Here is a 19,865-nt window from a genome sequence, read left to right on the forward strand (position 1 = left end):
TACCATCCCACAATGGATCAGATGTGTAGAGTATGAATTGAGCAGAACCATCAGTAGAAGGATTACCAGATTCACAGAAGTAGTCATTACCAATGAAAGACTGAAGAGTTGAGTTCTGAAGGCTACCTTGAGAACAAGGACAAAGATACCGACCATCATCATGAATGGAATTGTCAGTTACTCCAACCATTAGTGTCCAGACATGTTGACGAGGAGACCCACGAGTGATACTAACACCATCAGCATAATAAGAATTAATATCATTGTGAGTTGGCTTAATGACACTACCATATGTTTCACCTGTGAAATAGCCTGGATAAGCTGCATCAGGTGTAGCATATTGATATCCTACTACTCTACCACACACTTGAGAGTAACTGATACCATTAGATGGAAACTGAACTGATGTACAACTGCCTCCACTTGATGTTGCTCTACCACAAGCTCTAACTCCTCCTGACTGGTATAGTCTAAACCCAGGAGGACAGTTCTGTGTAGAGTCAGTCATATCCAGATATGCTAGTCTTGTCCATCCTCCTCCTGAACCACACAGCTCCTCCATATTACAGTAAACATTTTTTATTTCTCCTTCATATTCAATATTGTAGTTCTTTGAAGAACTGTTTGGCCAGTACTTCTTTATTATCTTGCAAGATGATATTCTATCCCCATTAGAACAGGATTGTAGAGGTACTGTAGCTGAACTGATTATTAGCAGATTTAGCACAATAGTACAGAATAGCACAGACTTCATTGTATTTCTGTTATAGCTGGTTTGAATAGTCCACTTATATAGGAAGCTACAGCATTAATTGTACCCGTAATTAAAGGTCACTTTAAAGTAATCAAATGACATATTTTTCATCTGAAATAAACGTCACATCCTTTTCTAATTTTAGTTGTAAATATTGTGATTTGTGGTTTTGCACTTGAACTGTGAAATCATTATTATCTATCATTGTCGTTTTTATGCATGCTGGAGTCTTCTAGTTCTATATTAAGTTAATATCTCTGTATTTTTCAAGTGTTGTAATTATTGAAAGTAAGACAGAATCACAAAATTCAAGGAATATGAATTTTATGGAGGTCCATTTTTCACTATCTGGTGATTTTGTCTCATATCAAGCATTACATCTGTTCTTCATTATGGCCCTACTTGCATGAAAACAATTCTAAATGCTCGGTATTTTCCATCATTGATTGTCTCCTCCATTCCTTTTGTAGGCTCATTCCAGTTTACTGTTACTAAAGGAAGTGACTGGGAGGACAGTAGCATCAATCATTGAACCTCATAAAGAGCTACTCATTGATATGATACCGCCTAAGAAGCACCTACTGAAGCATCAACCAATCAATACTCAGATAGCACTAATGGTACTTATCCATGTATCTATTGGTCATGTGTTATTTGTATTATTAGGATGGATACACATTTTGTTGCAACTTAAGTCCACGTTTATTTTCAATCAACTTATCAGTTCCAGAGCACAAGGTTTTTTTTCAAGAAGTAAGCACTCTATTTGCTATATGTGCATTCTCTTTCATGTGCATGCAGTTGATTACATTGTGTGGTGAAGGTGATGATGCAGCATTAGCTAAGTCTCCTTGTTATAAAGGAGTTCAGAGTCTAGTCCCTCTAAAGATCAGTGGCCTGGGTAAGATAATGTGTATAGGTACACACGTGGCTCTTATCCCTCAATCTCTTAAGCTGCTCTTGCTGCTTGTACTTATCTTACCGAAATGAGAGAGAGGATCTTTGGTGCTCTCTATAAAGCCATCAATTCTAATTCTGTTGAGCTTCAGAATGCCGGAAAGGAAGCAATGAGAAAGGTATGAGTATTTATTTAATGTCAGTTTTTAAGGATTGCTGTGATGTCTACTTTATATCATTTTATGCTCTCCTATTAATATTAGTTTATGTCAGACACATCACAGAGTGATATAGAGCTGGTCCACAGTGCACTTAGGCCGTTGTTAATGATGCTAGGAGACTTTAGGAACCTTAACCCAACCTTGCTTCAGAGGTTGACTCATATGGTTGAACTGTTTCCTACGTCTTTCAATGAGAAGATGTGTGAATCACTACTGGTTAGACTTTAATGAATGATAATAGTAACAGTCTCTCTCTCTCTTTCTCTTTCTTGATACATTAGGCTCATCTCAAGAGATGGGTTGAAGTAATTGTTAATAATTCACAATCCAAGCCAGTCAGAAGAGGAGAAGTAAGACCAAATTGACCCTGCACCACTTTCATGCAGTGTACATGTATGTGTATACCATATATTATTTATTGTAGGAGGTCCAAGTTTGTATATTGATATTGGATATGTTTCACATGCTTCCTGCTTCATCATTCAAACTGTTTGATCCACTCATCAGCCTTTGCATCAAAGCTGAGAAGGCACTAGGGACTGAGGTACAATAATATCACTGATATGTATAGAATATATAATGAATTACTACTGTGCATTTTTGTCCCTAATATCTCTTGATTCTCTATTTTTAGTTGAGTAGTCCGTTTCGTGAACCATTGTTGAAGTTTACCTTACGATTCACTTCTCTTTCGATGGAATTTTTTCTCAGTCATTTGTCCGATATCACGATCAGTAGGATACTGCAGGTGGGTGGAGTTTAGGGTTGTAGCTTCATTTAATAGCTTTTGTAGTATTTTTTGAAGCATAAAGATGGGAAGCCACTGAAGGAACATTTGTACTCTAATCCACAGAAACTCATAGATGCCACTTTTAGACAACCGGTGAGTATACTGTAGTATACTAATAATATACTAGAGATGGTGTAGTATACTAAAGATAGCATAGTAGCACAGTATACTAATGAAACCTAGCTAAATCCATGCCAGCTACTTATTTTATTTAAATTTTACTTTTAGGCTGCTGGCACTGATGATGCATCAATTCAAAAGAAAGCAGAACTGCAGTATCAAGGAATTTCATTATTCCAGTAAATTATGACAACTCACGTATTTATTATTATCATTATTGAGACTGACTCTTATTTTATCAACATATGTTTTTTGTACTTTGATAGCTTCCTATTGGAAGAGAGAGAAGAGTGGATAAAAGATAAAGGAGAGGTCATAAAGCATTTGAAGGCAATATGGTTATCAGATTCATACCACTCATTAATCACCAAGGTAAGCAGTAGGTATACGTATATTCTTGTCATTAGTCTTGTTTAGGATGCTGTTCCACTCAGTCATTGGCAGGAGTGCTCAATGCTTGTCAATTGCTTACTTCTTTATTGCAAGTAATGAATTTTTATATGTACCTTTCTTTAAATTCTCTCTGTATTTTTATAATAGGTATCATAAGGATGACATTGAAACTCTTTTCTATCTGCTAAAGGTGTTCATGTTTAGACATGTTACCTCTTTCCCATTCCTCAAGTCTTACCTTGAGAATGAAGTGGCTAAGCAGTACACTATTGAGCAAAAGAGAGCCGTCTTTTTCAAATTTGTCGAAATATTCTCTTTGTCTGATTATTTGCAAGAATTAAAGGCAAAGGTAATCTGATATTACTCTCCTCTCTCATTCTCCTCTTTATGTCTATTGCCTTTCTTTCTTTATATCAGATATTGCAGTATATACTCATTCCAGTTTTCACTTTTTCATTTGAAGAAGGAGAGAGAGATGAAGTAACCACTTGTGTCCTATTATAAATATAATTATTATGTCTCTTGAATCTCCTTCAGTTGTTAGGTGGTCCACCTGATCCAGAGAGGGACAGTGACACTAACATTATCAGTGTGTTCATCAGTAAAGTCATCAATCCTGACAAACCCTTTGGAAGCTCTGTGAGCTAATAACTAGATGCATTTATACGTTGATAACATTTATTTTATTTTCTTATGCTTTGTAGGACTCTGTGTGTATTTTACTGCTCCAGTTCTCATCATTGCTGGTAGAACATGCTGCCCCTCATATACACGACTCTAATAACAAGTAAAAGAGCTTCATATGCATTAGCTGTACAATTGTCCCTCTCTGTCCTGTAGGAAGCAAGGTGCTAAGCTAAGGAGATTGATGACATTTGCTTGGCCTTGCCTTCTACCCAAGCAATGTGTGGTGAGTCTGCATCAGTAGCTTATACAGACACGTATCTCTCTTTATTAGGATCCTGCTACCAAGTATCATGGTCATCTTTTACTGGCTCATATCATTTCAAAGTTTGCCATTCACAAGAGGATTGTATTACAAGTAAAGAACTATAATAAAAACCTCATTATTATACTAAATACTATTACATCTATTTATGTAGGTGTTTCATAGTTTATTGAAAGCACATGCAATTGAGGCGAGAGCTATAGTTAGGCAAGCACTGGACATACTGACCCCTGTAGTCCCAGTTAGGATGGAAGATGCCAATGTAAGTGTATAATAGACTGGGCCTGTCTTGACTTGCTGTTGTAGGCAACTCTTGTTCACTGGACAAAGAAGATCATTGTTGAAGAAGGACAGACAATGGCACAACTAATACACATACTGTAAGACTCTTTTCGACTAGGACTCCTCACTGACTCTCTCTCTCTCTCTCTCTCAGTCAGTTGTTATGTAGACATTATAAAGTATATTATCCAGTGAGACAGCATCTAGTGCAGCACATGGTCTCTTCAATGCAAAGGCTTGGTCTGACCAGCAATGTAAGCACCTGATCATTATTTACTGTCATATATTGATCTATATATCTCAGGCTACACTAGAGCAGAGGAGACTGGCTGTGGATTTGACTGAAGTTATCATAAAGTGGGAATTCCAGAGAGCCAAAGAAGCACAGGAAATGGACGTGAGAAAAATGATATTTACGATAATTCGTATATTGTGGGCATCTCTTATCAGGGTGAACCAATGGAAATTATGAAAGATACAGCTTCTACTGCTGTAACAAGTGGTGTAAGCTATTCAATAATTACTAATATTATAAGTATTATTGTTGTTGTTGGTATTGTTGTTGTTGTTGTTGTTGTTCTTACAGTTGGGATTAAAGAGGTCAGGTAGTGATGGTACTGCTGGATCAGGTAATGGAGGAGGAGGTGGAGCTGAGCTAAAGAGACAGAGGAGTCAGGCTCAAGTGGCTGATCCAACATGGCCACTTGACAAGCAACATGCTGACTCCATCATTAACTTCTTAATAAGACTAGCATGTCAGGTAAGGAAAAATTTTTTAATTTTGTCATTATTTTTCTATTTACTATGTCTTCCTATGTCTTTTCTTAACAGGTTAATGATACACAGGTTCCTGGTAATGCTACTTCACCTAATCCTGCTGAACAGCTCTCAAAGAGATGTGTCTCGCTGATACGGACTGCCCTGAAGCCAGACCTATGGCCTAGTGAGTGAGAGAGAGAGAGAGGGAGGACATTGTATGATCATATACTGTATGTACTAGGCATTGATGTGAAGCTTTCATGGTTCGGCAAGCTACTAGAAACAATAGTAAGACTTTATCATGAGAACGCAAAAAATGAAATATTATTTTTTTTGTAGTCTCAAGTTGATCCGTCAAATGCTGCTGCCAGTAATTCTACATATGTCAATGTCTGTACTGCACTTGAAATCCTGTTATTCCTTATTAACGTTTTGGTAAGATTACACGCATACATGTATAGACTCATACTTGTGTTTAATTGCCTCACACATCTCTCTACCTTTCCGTCCCTTTCTCTCTCTCTCAGCCTCCTAATGTGTTGCTGTCTGGTTTCAAGAGCCTCAATAGAGGTCTTCATTTCTGCATGACATCAAACAATACTAAGGTAATGTTAATTGTGCATTAATTGTAAGGAGCACGTGTCTCTCTAAATGTTGATTTAGGTTGTAAGGTATTTGCACTCATTCCTCTCACGACTCATTAAGATGTTCACCAGTGAATTAGGTATTACTATATTATTTATTTATTTACGTATTCATTTATTTATTTTTGTTAGTGTCTGGACCAGGTCATGATGAATTGGATCAACTTTATTCGAATTTGCAGAGAACAGTCTTCGAAGGATTGACAACTTATGAGAAGTAATCAACATCTCCTTCATCACTTTTGTATCCTCCTTCCCTTCATTAGGGCCAGTACTTCAGCTAGTACCAATCTTAACTGTACACTGATGATACTCAAAGCTTGCTGTGTTAATGATCCTACTTATATAGACAAGTAAAATGAATCAGAGATGGACTATGCATTCAATGCTTTGTCTCTACTTCTTAAGGTTTTTGGTCCCTTTTGTTAAAGTAATGCAGAAACTTCACAAAGAGCACCTGCTGTCCTCAAACTCAACTGCAGAGATTCAAAGTACGACTTTCTTTTTGTACTTTTTCTTATTCTATTCTTCCCCCTCTTCCTCCTCCTCTGTTTTTCAGCTGTTTCAGAGCTCCTTCAGTTAAGTATTGATATGTGCAAGTTAAGAGTCACTGCAATGCCACAGGACTGCCGCAAGGCGTTCTTTAATATTCTAACGTCTCTCATTGAGAAATCAACCGATATTAAACTATTGAAATCAATAGCTCGAACGGTTGATGATTGGGTCAAGAATAGAGTAAGTTTTTTTTTATTTTTGCATGATATAAACAAAAGGATAAATTAGTATTGAAAGTTGCTTCAAAATTTGGCAAAGGACAATGTACTGTGTGTTGGGCCAAATTTTGCCAAAAATGAAAGGGAGAGAATTCTCCATTTTTATCATTTTTCCTGATACATATACTTGTTCTTGTGTTGTGTAGAAAGTTTGAGCTAATTCCGATCACATTTAGATTTTTTACGAATTTTTAAAGATGCTCCAAAATCAGGTCAAAATCCCTGTACTATAGTACAGTGTCTTTGGCCAAATTTCACCAAAAATGAAAAGGAGAGAATTCTCCATTTTTATAATTTTTCCTGATGCATATACATGTACTTATGTTGTGTAGAAAGTTTGAGCTAATTCTGATCACATTTACATTTTTTACGAATTTTTAAGTTACTTCAAAAAGCATGTACTTTTGCCTGATGTCTCAGGTGTTTATTCCTGAACCTCCTCCAATCTCCCTAGTATGATTTACCGTCTCATTCTGGTCCAAGTATACGAGAGAAGTCTCTCCTCCTCTCTCGGATGATGAGTTTCTTTGAGAAAAGGTTCCCTGATGACCTTGAGCTAATGGCCATGTTCCTTGATACAGTTCTATTTGTATACAAGTAAGTCATGAAGCTCCTTCTACATTCATTATTATACTCATCATTGAATTATTAAGAGATGATCATTTAAGCTCAAATGAATTGACTGCTAAGTTAGAGCCGGCTTTCCTTTGCGGCCTCCGATGTCCTCAAGTCTCCATTAGAACCAAGTTCTTTGAGGTAGTAACTGGACGCCACTACATCCCTCTCCTTTTTTATTTTAAATAAAATCTTGTAGGTTTTTGAGAGAAGTGTCCAACAGCGACTCTATGATAGGCTGTTGTATATAATGTGCTCACAGAATTGGGAACATTGTGGAGGACACTTCTGGATCAAACAGTGCATTGAGGTGTATACTTTAATATATTGTGTACTCCTCATTTTTAAATTATTTATTCTTAGCTGATAATATCAGTCGGTAATTTAGAGATGCCATTAAAAGTGTCTCCAATGTCTCCAGTGCTGCCTTGTATATCCTCAATATGTCCCACTACAACACCATTGGTTCATGATGTATCTGAACCACCAACCATCACATCACAGCTACCAGAGGTACAGTATACAAAACACTGTGTATTTTTAATGTAGCATTATTGCTGCTTTTTGTGTCTTTTCTCAGGAGTTAATGGAAGGTGTGGAGGGAGAGGGAGGAGAAGGAGGAGGAGTTGGAGCCCTAGAGAAACTAACTAACAAACTTGTCTCCTTCTTAAGCGACTGCAAGAATATCCAGGTAAGTATTTCAGGCTTTCAGCATGATACTGATCTTAACATGATACTGATATTTTTAGACTCAGCAGTTTGCAATGCCTCTGGCTCAACTCTGTCATGAAAGCACTTCTTTAGCTCATCACGTGTGGATTAATCTGTTTCCTAAGATTTGGTCTGCTTTACCTGAGCAACACAGACAAGTATTAATACTGTCTCTTCCTTATACACTCATTCCTTGTATCATTCCTTAGGCTCTCTCAGGTGAGGTGAGCCCATTTCTATGCAGTGCAGCTCATCTCATACAAATGGACTGTCATCCCAGTGCTATTGGGACCTTCCTAGAGGCAGTTCTATCTTGTAAACCAACCCCTCACATCAGATCATGTCTACTGAAGGTATTACAACTCTATGCATTGATATCTCTCATTGTCTCTCTTCTCTCTTAGTATTTGGGTAAGATCCACAACTATTGGAACGGGTCTTTGATACTGTTAGAGGACAGAGCTAAAGCTGATGGCGAATTATCAATGACACCTCGTGACCCTCCGCCCTACGATGGGAACTATAATGACGAACTATTAGACCCTTTCAAAAATGTAAAAGAATTATTTATGTCCCTTTTATCTGGCCTGTATATTATTCTAAGAGGCTTTGAATTATTTTTGAGGTTCTATTTTCAGGAAACAATGAATGCCCTGTCAGAATTGTATGCTCTCCTTAATGAAGAAGACATGTGGACTGGACTATGGACACTAAGATCAAGGTAAGTATCTCAAAGACTCAGTCGCATGAGGATGATTTACTTCTTTCTGTATCCTTTAGATTCCCAGAGACTAGAGTGGCGATTGCTTACGAGTGTCAAGGATTATACTCGCAGGCCCAGGAGCATTATGAAAAGGCAATGTCGAGAGCAAGAGAGCTACACAATGTTGGGCCAGCTCCACCATCAATGATACCAGAATATAAACTATGGGAGGAGCACTGGTGCAAGTAAGCAATGGAACAGTACTCACATTATGCTTGTACTAGCTGCTTCAATATCTAATATATAATAATAATCAAGAGATAAGTTACATGAGGGCATGCAGAATGAAACCTGATCCTTATAGATACAATGTTTGACTTGACTCATAATAATTCTTCCCACAGGTGCTCAAGGGAGTTGTGTAAATGGGATGTATTGAATGATTTTGGTAAAGCACATGGTGGGACCAATCCTTTCTTAGGTAATAGAGAGAAGAGATTGATGAAAATTGAGGCTTGTATTTATTCTCTTTTTCTCATAGTCCTTGAGAATGCCTGGAGGGTGCAGGATTGGTCTGCAATGAGGGAAGCCTCCACTCAAGCTGAGCCTATCTGCTCTGAGAGCTACAGTGCCAGACTCAACCTCTTGAGAGGGTTCCTTGCACTCTGCTATCCTGACGAGCAAAGACTCAATGCTGTATGTTTATAGTAATAAATAAAATATTTGATTATTATTGTCAATAAAATATTTTAAACCTTAAAATAATGTTAATAGGAGAAATTAAATGTATGTGTATTTCACGGCAGTAAATATTGAAAAATAATATGATTTTTAGGTTGAGAAGTTGGTAGAAGCTGCTAGTATTCAGAGTGTGAAGCAGTGGAGGAGACTCCCACACATTGTCTCCAATTCCCATATACCACTCCTTCAGCTCTCACAGCAGATCATTGAGCTGCAGGAAGCTACACAGATACACAGTGGACTCCAATCCGGATCACTTAGTCGACAATCATTCCTCAACGAAGTCAAAACAATATTCAAAACATGGAAGTAAGCATGAGACTGCTATTGTCCAAAAATTTATCAGATAGTCGATAAAAATTTATGAGTACACTCTCTCTTTCTTGTCTCTCTAGGAATCGACTGCCTAATCATTTTGATGACCTCAGCTACTGGAGTGACATATTCTTGTGGAGAGAGCAACACTTTAGGAGCATCATCAAAGCTTATGATGGAACCTCTCACGGAGAACAAGTATTATACCAATGATATATTCGCTGTATTACTTGAATGCGTATTGTCTATTGATAGAGTAATCAAGCTATGCTTGCGGTGCATCATTTAGCTGGTGGTATAACACAGTTTTCTAGCATTGCTAGGAAACAGAAACTCATCACTGTTAGTCTGGACTCGCTTAGCAGGTAATGGTGGTAGCAATGAATGATACTTTTAAAATACAAAATCTCTTTTAAGATTAGAATAAAAAGTAATGATATGCATTATTATGTGCATGTTTGTACTTTTTAAAATTAAAACAAAGAGCTTTATATAATTGATACTGTACATGTTTTGTAGGATTCACAACATACCCAGTGTGCCTGTGGTTGACTTATTTCAGAAGATAAGGCAACAAGTTAAATGTTATTTAATGACTGCCAGCACAATGGAGCCTTCTGAAATACAAGAGGTTAGTTCTCATTTACATATCGACATTTTAAGTTTTATTGTATATTTAGGCATTTGATTTTATTGAGTCAACAAACTTGAAGTATTTCTCTAAAGAAATGGTATCTGAGTTCCTAGCACTTAAGGGAACCTTCTTAATACAGTATGGAAAGTGAGTTCTCCCCTCCTCTCTCTCTATTCCTTATACATTGTAACTATTCTCTTCTTTAGATCAGAGGAGGCTAATAAATGTTTCAGTGCTGCAGTACAGCTTCATGATGGCTTGTACAAGGCTTGGGCTCTCTGGGGGGATTTCCTTGACCAGCTGTTTGCTGTTGATAAGTTAGTCCGTGATTTTTTCATACATGTACCTCAATTTTATCATTACTTAGACTTTAGAAATACTTTTTGTATTTTGTTTTATGAATGTCTATCATCTCTTTTGAGTCAATTATGCAAAAAAAAATTTTTCTTATACAGGAACATTACATTGGCAGTTTCAGCTCTCACTTGCTTCCTGCATGCTTGCCGTCATCAGAGTGAACCTAAGAGCAGGAAGTACCTAGCAAGAACTATTTGGATACTCAGCTATGATGATGAGAAGGTACTGGAATTGTTTTGAAATATTCTTTTTATTATTTATTATTAATTTTACTATATAAAGAGGACACTAGCTGAAGCATTGGACAAGTATTATATGGGCATACCCCCTATGCACTGGCTACCATGGTAAGGGAATGGATTATATAAAAGGAATAAAGACATGAGAAGCTTTATTGTAACTGCAACTCTTTTAGGATACCACAGCTTTTGACGTGTTTAGTTCGTAATGAAGGCTCTCACATTCTCAATCTGCTCTGCTCTGTTGGTAAAGCTTATCCTCAAGCTATATACTTCCCCATCAGGACACTCTATCTAACACTGAAGATAGAACAAAAAGAAAAATGTTAGCACTAATTTTCATCATCATTATTACTATTATTAATTACTTGTCTATTCTCAGTCAAAGCTGAAGTCCACTCCTCTCACCCTCCTCCTCCTTTCCTTCGCTCTACCTCTCAGCCCGGTACTCCTAATCCTCCATCAGCTTCGGACGGGGTAGAGCCCATGCAAGTTGACTCCGCCCATTCATTGGGTAAACCTCCCGACTCTCAAGTTCCTCCTCAGACTCCGACAGAGTCTGAGGCTAAACAACCGAAACCTCCGTCCACTCCAGGAGCAACTGTACCACCTCTTCCTTCCGGAGGTGAATGGTTTATATTTAATGCTCGCGCTATATTTTTATTCTTGTTTTATAGATTCTTCGATGCCGTCAGAAAGTGCTCCTTTCAGAGCTCCTGCTTCTTTGTGGAGATGCAGTCGTATCATGCACTTACTGAGGGATCTTCATCCAACCTTGTTATCAGCACTTGAAGGGATTGTGGATCAAGTAAATTGTTGGATGTGCTGTTTAGTTTAACACTCGTATCTCAGTTAATCTGGTTTAGGGAGAGTTGGTATGAGGATTTACTCAGACAGTTGAATGAAGGATTGGTTGCTTGCTATGAAGAAGCATTTGAGAACAGAGGAGACAGTAAATCTTATCTTTTAATCTCTCTCTCTTATACTCTCTCTCTTTCTTTCTCTCTCAGTTGCTAGTGTTCGTATTAAGCCGGAAATGTTCCAATACGTTCAAAAGCTAGTCAGCTCATTTGGGATAACAGCAGAGCAGAGTAACATGACGCCAGGAGCTGCTGGCACTGGAAACAACTCATCACAAGAGGCACTCACTAAGAGAGCTCAGGCAGCTGCACAGGATCCCGCCTTTCAGAGGCTCAAGAATCAATTTGATACTGATTTTGATTTTAGGTAGAGGCTATAGGAGAGGAATGATTATTTGTGATGAAATTTTATTAATTTTTTATATTTCCAGCTCTCCTGGCCCAAAGAGATTAAGTGTCCTGATAACAAAGCTTAAGAGATGGATTAAAATACTTGAGCTTAAGACCAAATCATTGCAAAAGTAAAAAATATATGAAATATTGAAAGTTTTTTGATCATGTTTCCCATTAAGATCTTTCTTACTTGAAGACAGATGTCGTTTCTTGAGTAACTTCTCTCTCAACACTGCTGATGTAGAAATGCCTGGAGAACACCTTGAGCTACAAGTAAAACATTCATTATTATTATTATTATTATTGTATGGTTGATGTACATTGTAGACAATGCCCTATTATGTGAAGATAGCAAGGTTTATGCCACGAGTTGAGATAGTACAAAAGCACAATACCACTGTTAGGAGACTCTATATACAAGGAGACAATGGAAAGGTGAGGTTTTTATATCTTATGCTACATGTAGCTTGTTTGTTTCTTGACATGTATTTATTGATGCTGCCAAGGCTTCCCACAAAGTGTGAGCTAAACAGTATGAGCTTCATGAGCTGACAAGCACTACAATACAGTACATGGCATTTGGAGCAACTTTAAAAATTCATAAAAAATCCAAACTTGATTGGAATCAGTTCAAACTTTCTACACAACATAAGTACATGTATATGTATTAGAAAAAATTATAAAAATGGAGAATCCTCTCCTTTTCATTTTTGACAAAATTTGGCCAAAATCCCTGTACTATAGTACAGGGACTTTGGCCCGATTTTTGAGCAACTTTAAAAATTCATTAAAAATCCAAATTTGATCGGAATCAGCTCAAAGTTGATACACAAGATAAGGAGATGTATATGTATCAGGAAAAAATATTAAAATGGAGAATCCTCTCCTTTTAATTTTTGACAAATACCCTGTACTTATAATACTACTGGCCCAATTTTTGAGCAAATTGATAATCCTATGCCAAAATTCTGTTCGAAGCCCTGTTTCTTAATTCTTACATATTGCAATTGATCCTGCACAATGCCATTACTTTTCCTCTTATGATTATAGATTTATCCTTATCTTGTATTGAATGATGTACAAGCAAGCAAGAACAGAAGAGAGGAGAGAGTACTTCAGCTGTTCAGACTATTGAATTATAGTCTAAAGAAGGAGAAGGTATATATGATAATAATGTTACATGTTCGTGAGCAATTGCTGCCATTTTTTATTTCTAGGAAACTTGCAAAAGACATTTGCAGTTCAGTGTCCCAAAGGTTGTAGCTCTTTCTCCTCAGATGAGGCTCCTTGAGGATGATGTATCAATACTCTCACTCAGTGACATCTTTAAACAAGTATATTATTAATTATATATAGTCTCTCTCTTTAATGGCCTTGTTTTTTCTTCTTTTATTCATTCAGTATTGTAATAGTCAAAATCAAGACTGGGACATATTGATTACTCTGTACTATGAGAGGCTGGCTGCACTACAAACTCGTGGGGAAAAGATAAATCTCACTACAATAAAAAACATGTTCAGTCAGGTATGGCACCCTTGAATTTTGTCATTACTTTTCCTCTTGCCTTCTTTAATAATTATCTCTCAGATACAAATGGCTCATGCTCCTACTAGTATAATTAGGGACTGGGCAGAGAAGAGTTGTGCATCACTTACCGACTTCTGGACTCTGAGGAAGCAGGTATAATAAATGCATGCATTATTATCACTCTTTACATATTGTACTTTTTTGATGTTTTAGATTACTAGACAGTTGGCTCTTGTTGGTCTGGCAGAGTTTGTGTTTCACTTGTCTCGTCTTGATCTGGAGATGTTTCAAATATCGCGTAGTTCAGGCTGCCTGACTCAAACATTTTATAAATTTGAGATCAACAATGAAGGTAAGGGAGTATTTGCATAAATAGTAATATCTCTCCATTTTAGGTGCACTAGATGCAAATCGTGCTGTTCCATTCAGGCTAACACCAAACATTCAGTCCTTCTTGTCTCCCATTGGTATAAGTGGCCCGCTATACATGAGCATGGTGGCAGTGGCAAGGGTACTGGTTCAACCACAGTACAGCATTGAGAGCATACTCCTGGCACTATTCAGAGACGAATTTATTGCATGGAGTAAAGTAAGGAGCTTGAAAGTTGCATGTCTCTTTTTCAATAATTATAATTATTATTATTTTAGAGGAAGCAAGAAGAAGCAGAAGGACATTTTGTTAGTTTGGCTGATGTGAGCAGTGAGATGGTCACTCCGTTTGTCAATGATGCTGTTGATATTACATTGACAAGACTATTTAGTAAGCAGCAAATTGATAGTACTCTACTTGTTGTCAAAGGAAATATCTTGTAGAAGAGGAGTAGATAGTAATGTCTTGTGCATGTTAAAAGTTATTTTTAAAATTTTGTTGTACTATACATGTAGCTAAACTATGCAGCTTTGTAGTTGTTTGTTAATAATAACCTAAACCATTTTTTTCAGATTTGGCTGATTTTGAAACTGGGAAGTCACAGGTCTCAACTCTCATCTCTGCAGCTTCTAATTTAGACAATATCTGTCGCATGGATCCTGCCTGGAACCCATGGCTATAAGAAACATTACTCAATTTAATTCCTACACTGACATTCATGCAACCATCTATTTTCATTTGTCCTTATTACATTGCCACACACAACAAAAACAGATAAAATAATTTTGATGCAAATCTAGATTTATGTTCAATCTTATTTTTTGAGTGCTAAAGTAAGTCTAGGCTTTGCTGTAGAATGTAGATTTAGGTACAACAAATTGCACAGACCTTGCAAACCAATTCATAAACCAATCTATGAATTTCAAAGGAGGACTATCTAAATTGAGGTATGTCGAGACCAGTACTGTGTTGTATCATACAGTCACATTAAAGGCCTGGTTTCCATATAGCCATACAACAGCCTTTGCAACAATCCTAGAGATAGAAACCATGCTAACCACAGAATCCAAAACAGCCCACCTACACTTGGAAGGTTTATGCAGCTGTACTGTTTTGTTTAAATATTCGAGCTGGCCACTTTCCAAATCATTCTTAAAGCGTGAAAGTCACGTAGTCTCACGTTACCCCCGAATGCAAAGAAGTGGAGCTGCTCCAGAAAGAAAGTCTGGTCTATAATGCCGCTACTTTATGTCGCCGTTTTAATAATCAGTTCAACCTGCAGTGGTACTACAGTAGCTGTACAGTCCTGTTCTAAAGAGGATAGAGTATCATCTTGCAAGGAAGTAAAGAAGTATTGGCCAAACAGTTCTTCAAAGAACTACAATATTGTATATGAAGGAGAAATAAAGAATGTTTACTGTAATATGGAGGAGCTGTGTGGTTCAGGAGGAGGATGGACAAGACTAGCATATCTGGATATGACTGACTCTACACAGAACTGTCCTCCTGGGTTTAGACTGTATCAGTCAGGAGGAGTTAGAGCTTGTGGTAGAGCCAATTCAACTGAAGGCACTTGTACATCAGTTCAGTTTCCATCTAATGGTATCAGTTACTCTCAAGTGTGTGGTAGAGTAGTGGGATATCAGTATGCATCACCTGATGGAGCTTATCCAGGCAATTTCATTAATGAAACATATGGTAGTGTCATTACACCACAGCACAATGATATTAATTCTTATTATGCTGATGGTGTTAGTATCACTCGTGGGTCTCCTCGTCAACATGTCTGGACACTAATGGCTGGAGTAACCGACAGTTTCATTTTTGTGAGACATGATGGTCGGTACCTTTGTCCTTGTTCTCAAGGTAGCCTTCAAAACTCAACTCTTCAGTCTTTCATTGGTAATGACTACTTCTGTGAATCTGGTAATCCTGCTACTGATGGTAGATGGAAGCACATATTCTATACATCTGATCCATTGTGGGATGGTAAAGGATGTGGTAGTCTTGAAGGTGTTTGTTGTGCAGCTCCTGGTCTTCCATGGTTCAATAAGATACTAAACACTACCACTACTGACTACCTTGAGCTGAGGGTGTGTGGAGATGAAGCAACAAGCAATGAAGATACTCCTGTTACATTTTATGAATTATATATTAAATAATGCATGTTAGACTTCAGTTTTGGCATTATTTTAGTTTACATGCATAAATTTTCATTTCATGTTTTTTACTTTTAAAATTTTTGAAAGATGAACAACCAACATTTCTACTATCTATGCATGTGTATGTGTGCATAACTCATTCCATAATGCAAGTAAACAAAATTACAAGCCGTGCATTTTAAAAAAATTTAAAATACCATTGAAATGACACAATAATAATTGAAATAATAATAGGAAATAAAAATTCATCAAAATTAGGAGGTAATTGGAGATCTAGAAATTAGAAATAATCAAACTATTAAGTCATTCATTGAGACTATGCATGCTTTACTTCATGCCTCCTTTACTGCCACTCATGGAGAGAGAGGCAAGTGCAGCAACTGTTTCATCGCATCTTTCAGCCTCAGCCTGAGACATATTTAGAATAGGAACTGATTGCTGGAGACAGGACCAATACGGCTCTGAGAAAAAGAGAGAAAGGAGAGACGGGACGAAAAGGAAGTAGTTTTAAATAACTTTTTGTTTACTTTGACATGCAATTGTTTTTTCTATGGAAGCTACTGCAGTTGGTTGGGGACCTCTGGTCAGCGATGCAGCATCCAATGGAGGCAACTATAAGAATGTTAATAAATAGGATATGTAGAATGAGGGGAGGGAGGGGAGAGACATTATGCAACATACATTTTCAAACAATAAAGCTCTCATGACGGCCTCAGCTGATTCACACAAGGACATTAGCTCAAACCTAAGAGCCAACATAAAATAAAAATAATCACAATAATCATAATAATAAAAATAGCTTACCCGCCCTCCAGAGCTATGGCAACTCGTCCATTCCCACAGTTCATCAACATCCTGGTCAAGTGTGCATAGCCTAATAATAATAATAATAATAATAATAATAATAATAATAATAATGACAATAATTATAACCATTATTATTATTATTATTTACATTTTGGAGTGACCGAGTATCCTCCAAGTGTGGGTGGGTGACCATTGGTAGCATTGAAACCAGCAGATACTAAAATAATGTCAGGATTATGACTTCTTAATATTGGAATGACTACACTCCTGGGAAGAAAAAAAGAGAAATTATGACTAAGTTAGATAAATTACTAACTAACCTGAAGGCAGCTAAATACTCAGGATCGCCAAAGTTTGAAGCTAAAAAGAAACAAAAAAAGAGAATCAACTCACGTACCACTTTCAGATCATTTCTTACTAGTCACTCCTTGAAAGCTTTGCTTTCCACTGAATGCAATGTTAACATTATAACCAGTACCACCCCCAGAACCAACCTACATATAACAAAAAATGTGTTATAATAAGGACATTTTATTGGGATTCATCTGTAGAATGTTTGAGCTGATTCTGAGGAGCGCTCCTCGGATAACTAACATACCTCTTCTGGCCTCCCCGTCCCTGGAAAAAAGGTCCCATTGTCATAACGATGGAGCGAGATAAAGAGTACAGCAGGGTTGTCATAGAATATCTGCTGTGTGCCATTGCCATGATGAATGTCCTGTTGTGGTATGTAAGAGTGAATTGAAGGCAAATATAAATTTATATTATGTTTTAATCTATTACTACTTACCCAGTCAACGATGGCAACCTTCTTATTCTTAGCAATCATTGCTTTTGCTGCTAGTGCAATGTTATTGAAATAGCAAAAGGCCCTGGAATAAAATGGTGTACATATTAACACAATGATAATTAATAATAGTAATAATAATAAATAATAATAAATAATAATAACAACAACAATAATAATAATAATAATAATAATAATAATAATAATAATAATAATAATAATAATAATAATGTTCTTATGCTATGAAGCAAGTTTGAGCCAATTCAAACCTCAATTTTTTGAGTTATGGCCATTTAAAAAAACAGGCCAATTTGTGAAAAATGCCCTGTACTATATCCCATGGTTTTTTCAAAAATTGACTCGAAAATCACCCCAATTTTTTATTACATTTTCTGATACATATTGATGTCCTCATGCTGTGTAGAAAGTTTGAGCCAATTCCGACTTCAATTTTTCGAGTTATGGCCATTTTAAAAACGGGCCGATTTCTGAAAAATACCCTGTACTATAGCCCATGGTTTTTTCCAAAAAATGGGTCCGAAATCATCCCAAATTTTTATTACATTTTCTCATACATATTGATGTCCTTATGCTATGTAGAAAGTTTGAGCCAATTCCGACTTCAATTTTTCGAGTTATGGCCATTTTAAAAACGGGCCGATTTCTGAAAAATACCCTGTACTATAGCCCATGGTTTTTTCCAAAAAATGGGTCCGAAATCATCCCAAATTTTTATTACATTTTCTCATACATATTGATGTCCTTATGCTATGTAGAAAGTTTGAGCCAATTCCGACTTCAATTTTTCGAGTTATGGCCATTTTAAAAACGGGCCGATTTCTGAAAAATACCCTGTACTATAGCCCATGGTTTTTTCCAAAAAATGGGTCCGAAATCATCCCAAATTTTTATTACATTTTCTGATACATATTGATGTCCTCATGCTGTGTAGAAAGTTTGAGCCAATTCCGACTTCAATTTTTCGAGTTATGGCCATTTTAAAAACGGGCCGATTTCTGAAAAATACCCTGTACTATAGCCCATGGTTTTTTCCAAAAAATGGGTCCGAAATCATTCCAAATTTTTATTACATTTTCTCATACATATTGATGTCCTTATGCTATGTAGAAAGTTTGAACCAATTCCGACTTCAATTTTTCGAGTTATGGCCATTTTAAAAATGGGCCAATTTCTGAAAAATACCCTGTACTATAGCCCATGGTTTTTTCTGAAAAATGGGTCTGAAGTCACCCCAAATTTTTATTACATTTTCTGATACATATTGATGTCCTTATGCTATGCAGAAAGTTTGAGCTGATTCCGACAAATAATTTTCAAGTAACATTTTTTCGATTGCATGCTTATTGGCCAGGACATGGGGCATTTCTTTACACCCTAGCTGGCTGATAATAATAATAATAATAATAATAATAATACTAATAATAATAATAATAATAATAATAATAATCAATAAATGCAAACTAACATAGCTTGATTCTGCAGCGAGTGATGTCCAGGTGGCCTAATGAGAGCAAACCCATTCTAAAGAGACAGAGTGAGTACATGTAATTGATATACAATGTACGTATAGCTTAAGTACACTTTTAATTACTCGAGCACTGCTTTCCATTAATGTACAAAGACAATGTATTCTTCATTTTAGCTACACACACACACACACACAACTATTATTATTAATAATTAAGTAATGATGTTAGTACATGTATGTGAATACCCTAATTCAGTAACACTAAATTTAATTTAGCATTTTACTAAAATAAGCACAGGAAATTAAAAGTGGAATACAAAGTGCATTAACAAATGTACACAACTATTACTTGTATGTCTCCATTGACAATCTTATCAGCTAACTCAATGACAGAGCCAACCGCCTAAAAAGGAAGACAAACAAATCATATCCACATTATATGCATTTCTATTCCTTGTCTGACCCCCACCCCTCACCATTCTAGCTGCATTCGAAGTATGTTGGTCATTCCAGTAAGTATCTGTGTCCACCTGTCATTCATAAAAACAACAACAAGTACAATAAAGATGAGAG

The 19,865-nt window shown here is 36.6% G+C and overlaps 2 protein-coding genes across 4 annotated transcripts in view; one reads left to right on the forward strand and one right to left on the reverse strand.

The window, feature by feature from the left end:
* The window catches only part of LOC100637779 (transformation/transcription domain-associated protein), a 31,203-nt gene extending 16,327 nt beyond the window's left edge, over positions 1-14,876 (forward strand). The window contains exons 35-103 of the mRNA XM_019995471.1: positions 1,225-1,374; positions 1,421-1,507; positions 1,556-1,655; positions 1,709-1,830; positions 1,915-2,088; positions 2,154-2,222; positions 2,297-2,416; positions 2,507-2,620; positions 2,666-2,755; positions 2,891-2,961; positions 3,049-3,154; positions 3,200-3,267; positions 3,323-3,524; positions 3,593-3,655; positions 3,713-3,814; positions 3,880-3,962; positions 4,016-4,085; positions 4,134-4,217; positions 4,279-4,386; positions 4,431-4,504; positions 4,561-4,660; positions 4,711-4,803; positions 4,857-4,910; positions 4,993-5,166; positions 5,238-5,349; positions 5,407-5,453; positions 5,505-5,600; positions 5,693-5,770; positions 5,829-5,889; positions 5,942-6,026; positions 6,076-6,162; positions 6,218-6,300; positions 6,369-6,544; positions 7,037-7,179; positions 7,236-7,338; positions 7,397-7,507; positions 7,561-7,710; positions 7,778-7,888; positions 7,947-8,066; positions 8,118-8,261; positions 8,313-8,462; positions 8,547-8,629; positions 8,689-8,856; positions 9,016-9,092; positions 9,153-9,307; positions 9,447-9,661; positions 9,748-9,865; positions 9,923-10,032; positions 10,187-10,298; positions 10,348-10,448; positions 10,508-10,618; positions 10,757-10,880; positions 10,941-11,005; positions 11,074-11,222; positions 11,280-11,522; positions 11,575-11,705; positions 11,750-11,849; positions 11,908-12,124; positions 12,189-12,278; positions 12,330-12,423; positions 12,478-12,585; positions 13,201-13,308; positions 13,368-13,484; positions 13,552-13,674; positions 13,738-13,830; positions 13,891-14,029; positions 14,073-14,266; positions 14,326-14,437; positions 14,620-14,876. Of these exons, the coding sequence (XP_019851030.1) occupies positions 1,225-1,374; positions 1,421-1,507; positions 1,556-1,655; positions 1,709-1,830; positions 1,915-2,088; positions 2,154-2,222; positions 2,297-2,416; positions 2,507-2,620; positions 2,666-2,755; positions 2,891-2,961; positions 3,049-3,154; positions 3,200-3,267; positions 3,323-3,524; positions 3,593-3,655; positions 3,713-3,814; positions 3,880-3,962; positions 4,016-4,085; positions 4,134-4,217; positions 4,279-4,386; positions 4,431-4,504; positions 4,561-4,660; positions 4,711-4,803; positions 4,857-4,910; positions 4,993-5,166; positions 5,238-5,349; positions 5,407-5,453; positions 5,505-5,600; positions 5,693-5,770; positions 5,829-5,889; positions 5,942-6,026; positions 6,076-6,162; positions 6,218-6,300; positions 6,369-6,544; positions 7,037-7,179; positions 7,236-7,338; positions 7,397-7,507; positions 7,561-7,710; positions 7,778-7,888; positions 7,947-8,066; positions 8,118-8,261; positions 8,313-8,462; positions 8,547-8,629; positions 8,689-8,856; positions 9,016-9,092; positions 9,153-9,307; positions 9,447-9,661; positions 9,748-9,865; positions 9,923-10,032; positions 10,187-10,298; positions 10,348-10,448; positions 10,508-10,618; positions 10,757-10,880; positions 10,941-11,005; positions 11,074-11,222; positions 11,280-11,522; positions 11,575-11,705; positions 11,750-11,849; positions 11,908-12,124; positions 12,189-12,278; positions 12,330-12,423; positions 12,478-12,585; positions 13,201-13,308; positions 13,368-13,484; positions 13,552-13,674; positions 13,738-13,830; positions 13,891-14,029; positions 14,073-14,266; positions 14,326-14,437; positions 14,620-14,729 (7,902 nt within the window). The 3' untranslated portion in view covers positions 14,730-14,876. The remainder of the gene's footprint in view (positions 1-1,224; positions 1,375-1,420; positions 1,508-1,555; positions 1,656-1,708; positions 1,831-1,914; positions 2,089-2,153; positions 2,223-2,296; positions 2,417-2,506; positions 2,621-2,665; positions 2,756-2,890; positions 2,962-3,048; positions 3,155-3,199; positions 3,268-3,322; positions 3,525-3,592; positions 3,656-3,712; positions 3,815-3,879; positions 3,963-4,015; positions 4,086-4,133; positions 4,218-4,278; positions 4,387-4,430; positions 4,505-4,560; positions 4,661-4,710; positions 4,804-4,856; positions 4,911-4,992; positions 5,167-5,237; positions 5,350-5,406; positions 5,454-5,504; positions 5,601-5,692; positions 5,771-5,828; positions 5,890-5,941; positions 6,027-6,075; positions 6,163-6,217; positions 6,301-6,368; positions 6,545-7,036; positions 7,180-7,235; positions 7,339-7,396; positions 7,508-7,560; positions 7,711-7,777; positions 7,889-7,946; positions 8,067-8,117; positions 8,262-8,312; positions 8,463-8,546; positions 8,630-8,688; positions 8,857-9,015; positions 9,093-9,152; positions 9,308-9,446; positions 9,662-9,747; positions 9,866-9,922; positions 10,033-10,186; positions 10,299-10,347; positions 10,449-10,507; positions 10,619-10,756; positions 10,881-10,940; positions 11,006-11,073; positions 11,223-11,279; positions 11,523-11,574; positions 11,706-11,749; positions 11,850-11,907; positions 12,125-12,188; positions 12,279-12,329; positions 12,424-12,477; positions 12,586-13,200; positions 13,309-13,367; positions 13,485-13,551; positions 13,675-13,737; positions 13,831-13,890; positions 14,030-14,072; positions 14,267-14,325; positions 14,438-14,619) is intronic.
* A 1,472-nt stretch (positions 14,877-16,348) lies between these two features.
* The window catches only part of LOC100637903 (histone deacetylase 4-like), an 8,752-nt gene continuing 5,235 nt past the window's right edge, over positions 16,349-19,865 (reverse strand). Inside the window, exons 12-24 of one of the 3 annotated variants that reach the window (XM_019995495.1) lie at positions 19,769-19,822; positions 19,642-19,695; positions 19,290-19,345; positions 17,807-17,888; positions 17,615-17,734; positions 17,435-17,510; positions 17,337-17,376; positions 17,165-17,283; positions 17,014-17,083; positions 16,891-16,954; positions 16,737-16,821; positions 16,541-16,670; positions 16,357-16,482 (exon numbers count right to left, since the gene is read on the reverse strand). In XM_019995495.1, the coding sequence (XP_019851054.1) occupies positions 16,464-16,482; positions 16,541-16,670; positions 16,737-16,821; positions 16,891-16,954; positions 17,014-17,083; positions 17,165-17,283; positions 17,337-17,376; positions 17,435-17,510; positions 17,615-17,734; positions 17,807-17,888; positions 19,290-19,345; positions 19,642-19,695; positions 19,769-19,822 (969 nt within the window). In that variant the 3' untranslated portion in view covers positions 16,357-16,463. Of the gene's footprint in view, positions 16,483-16,540; positions 16,671-16,736; positions 16,822-16,890; positions 16,955-17,013; positions 17,084-17,164; positions 17,284-17,336; positions 17,377-17,434; positions 17,511-17,614; positions 17,735-17,806; positions 17,889-19,289; positions 19,346-19,641; positions 19,696-19,768; positions 19,823-19,865 lie in introns of all 3 variants that reach the window. The other 2 variants (XM_011405165.2, XM_019995491.1) reach the window with 2 other exon arrangements.

This window comes from Amphimedon queenslandica, unplaced genomic scaffold, assembly GCF_000090795.2.
Source record: "Amphimedon queenslandica unplaced genomic scaffold, v1.1 AMPQUscaffold_13520, whole genome shotgun sequence".
Classification (NCBI taxonomy): Eukaryota; Metazoa; Porifera; class Demospongiae; order Haplosclerida; family Niphatidae; genus Amphimedon; species Amphimedon queenslandica.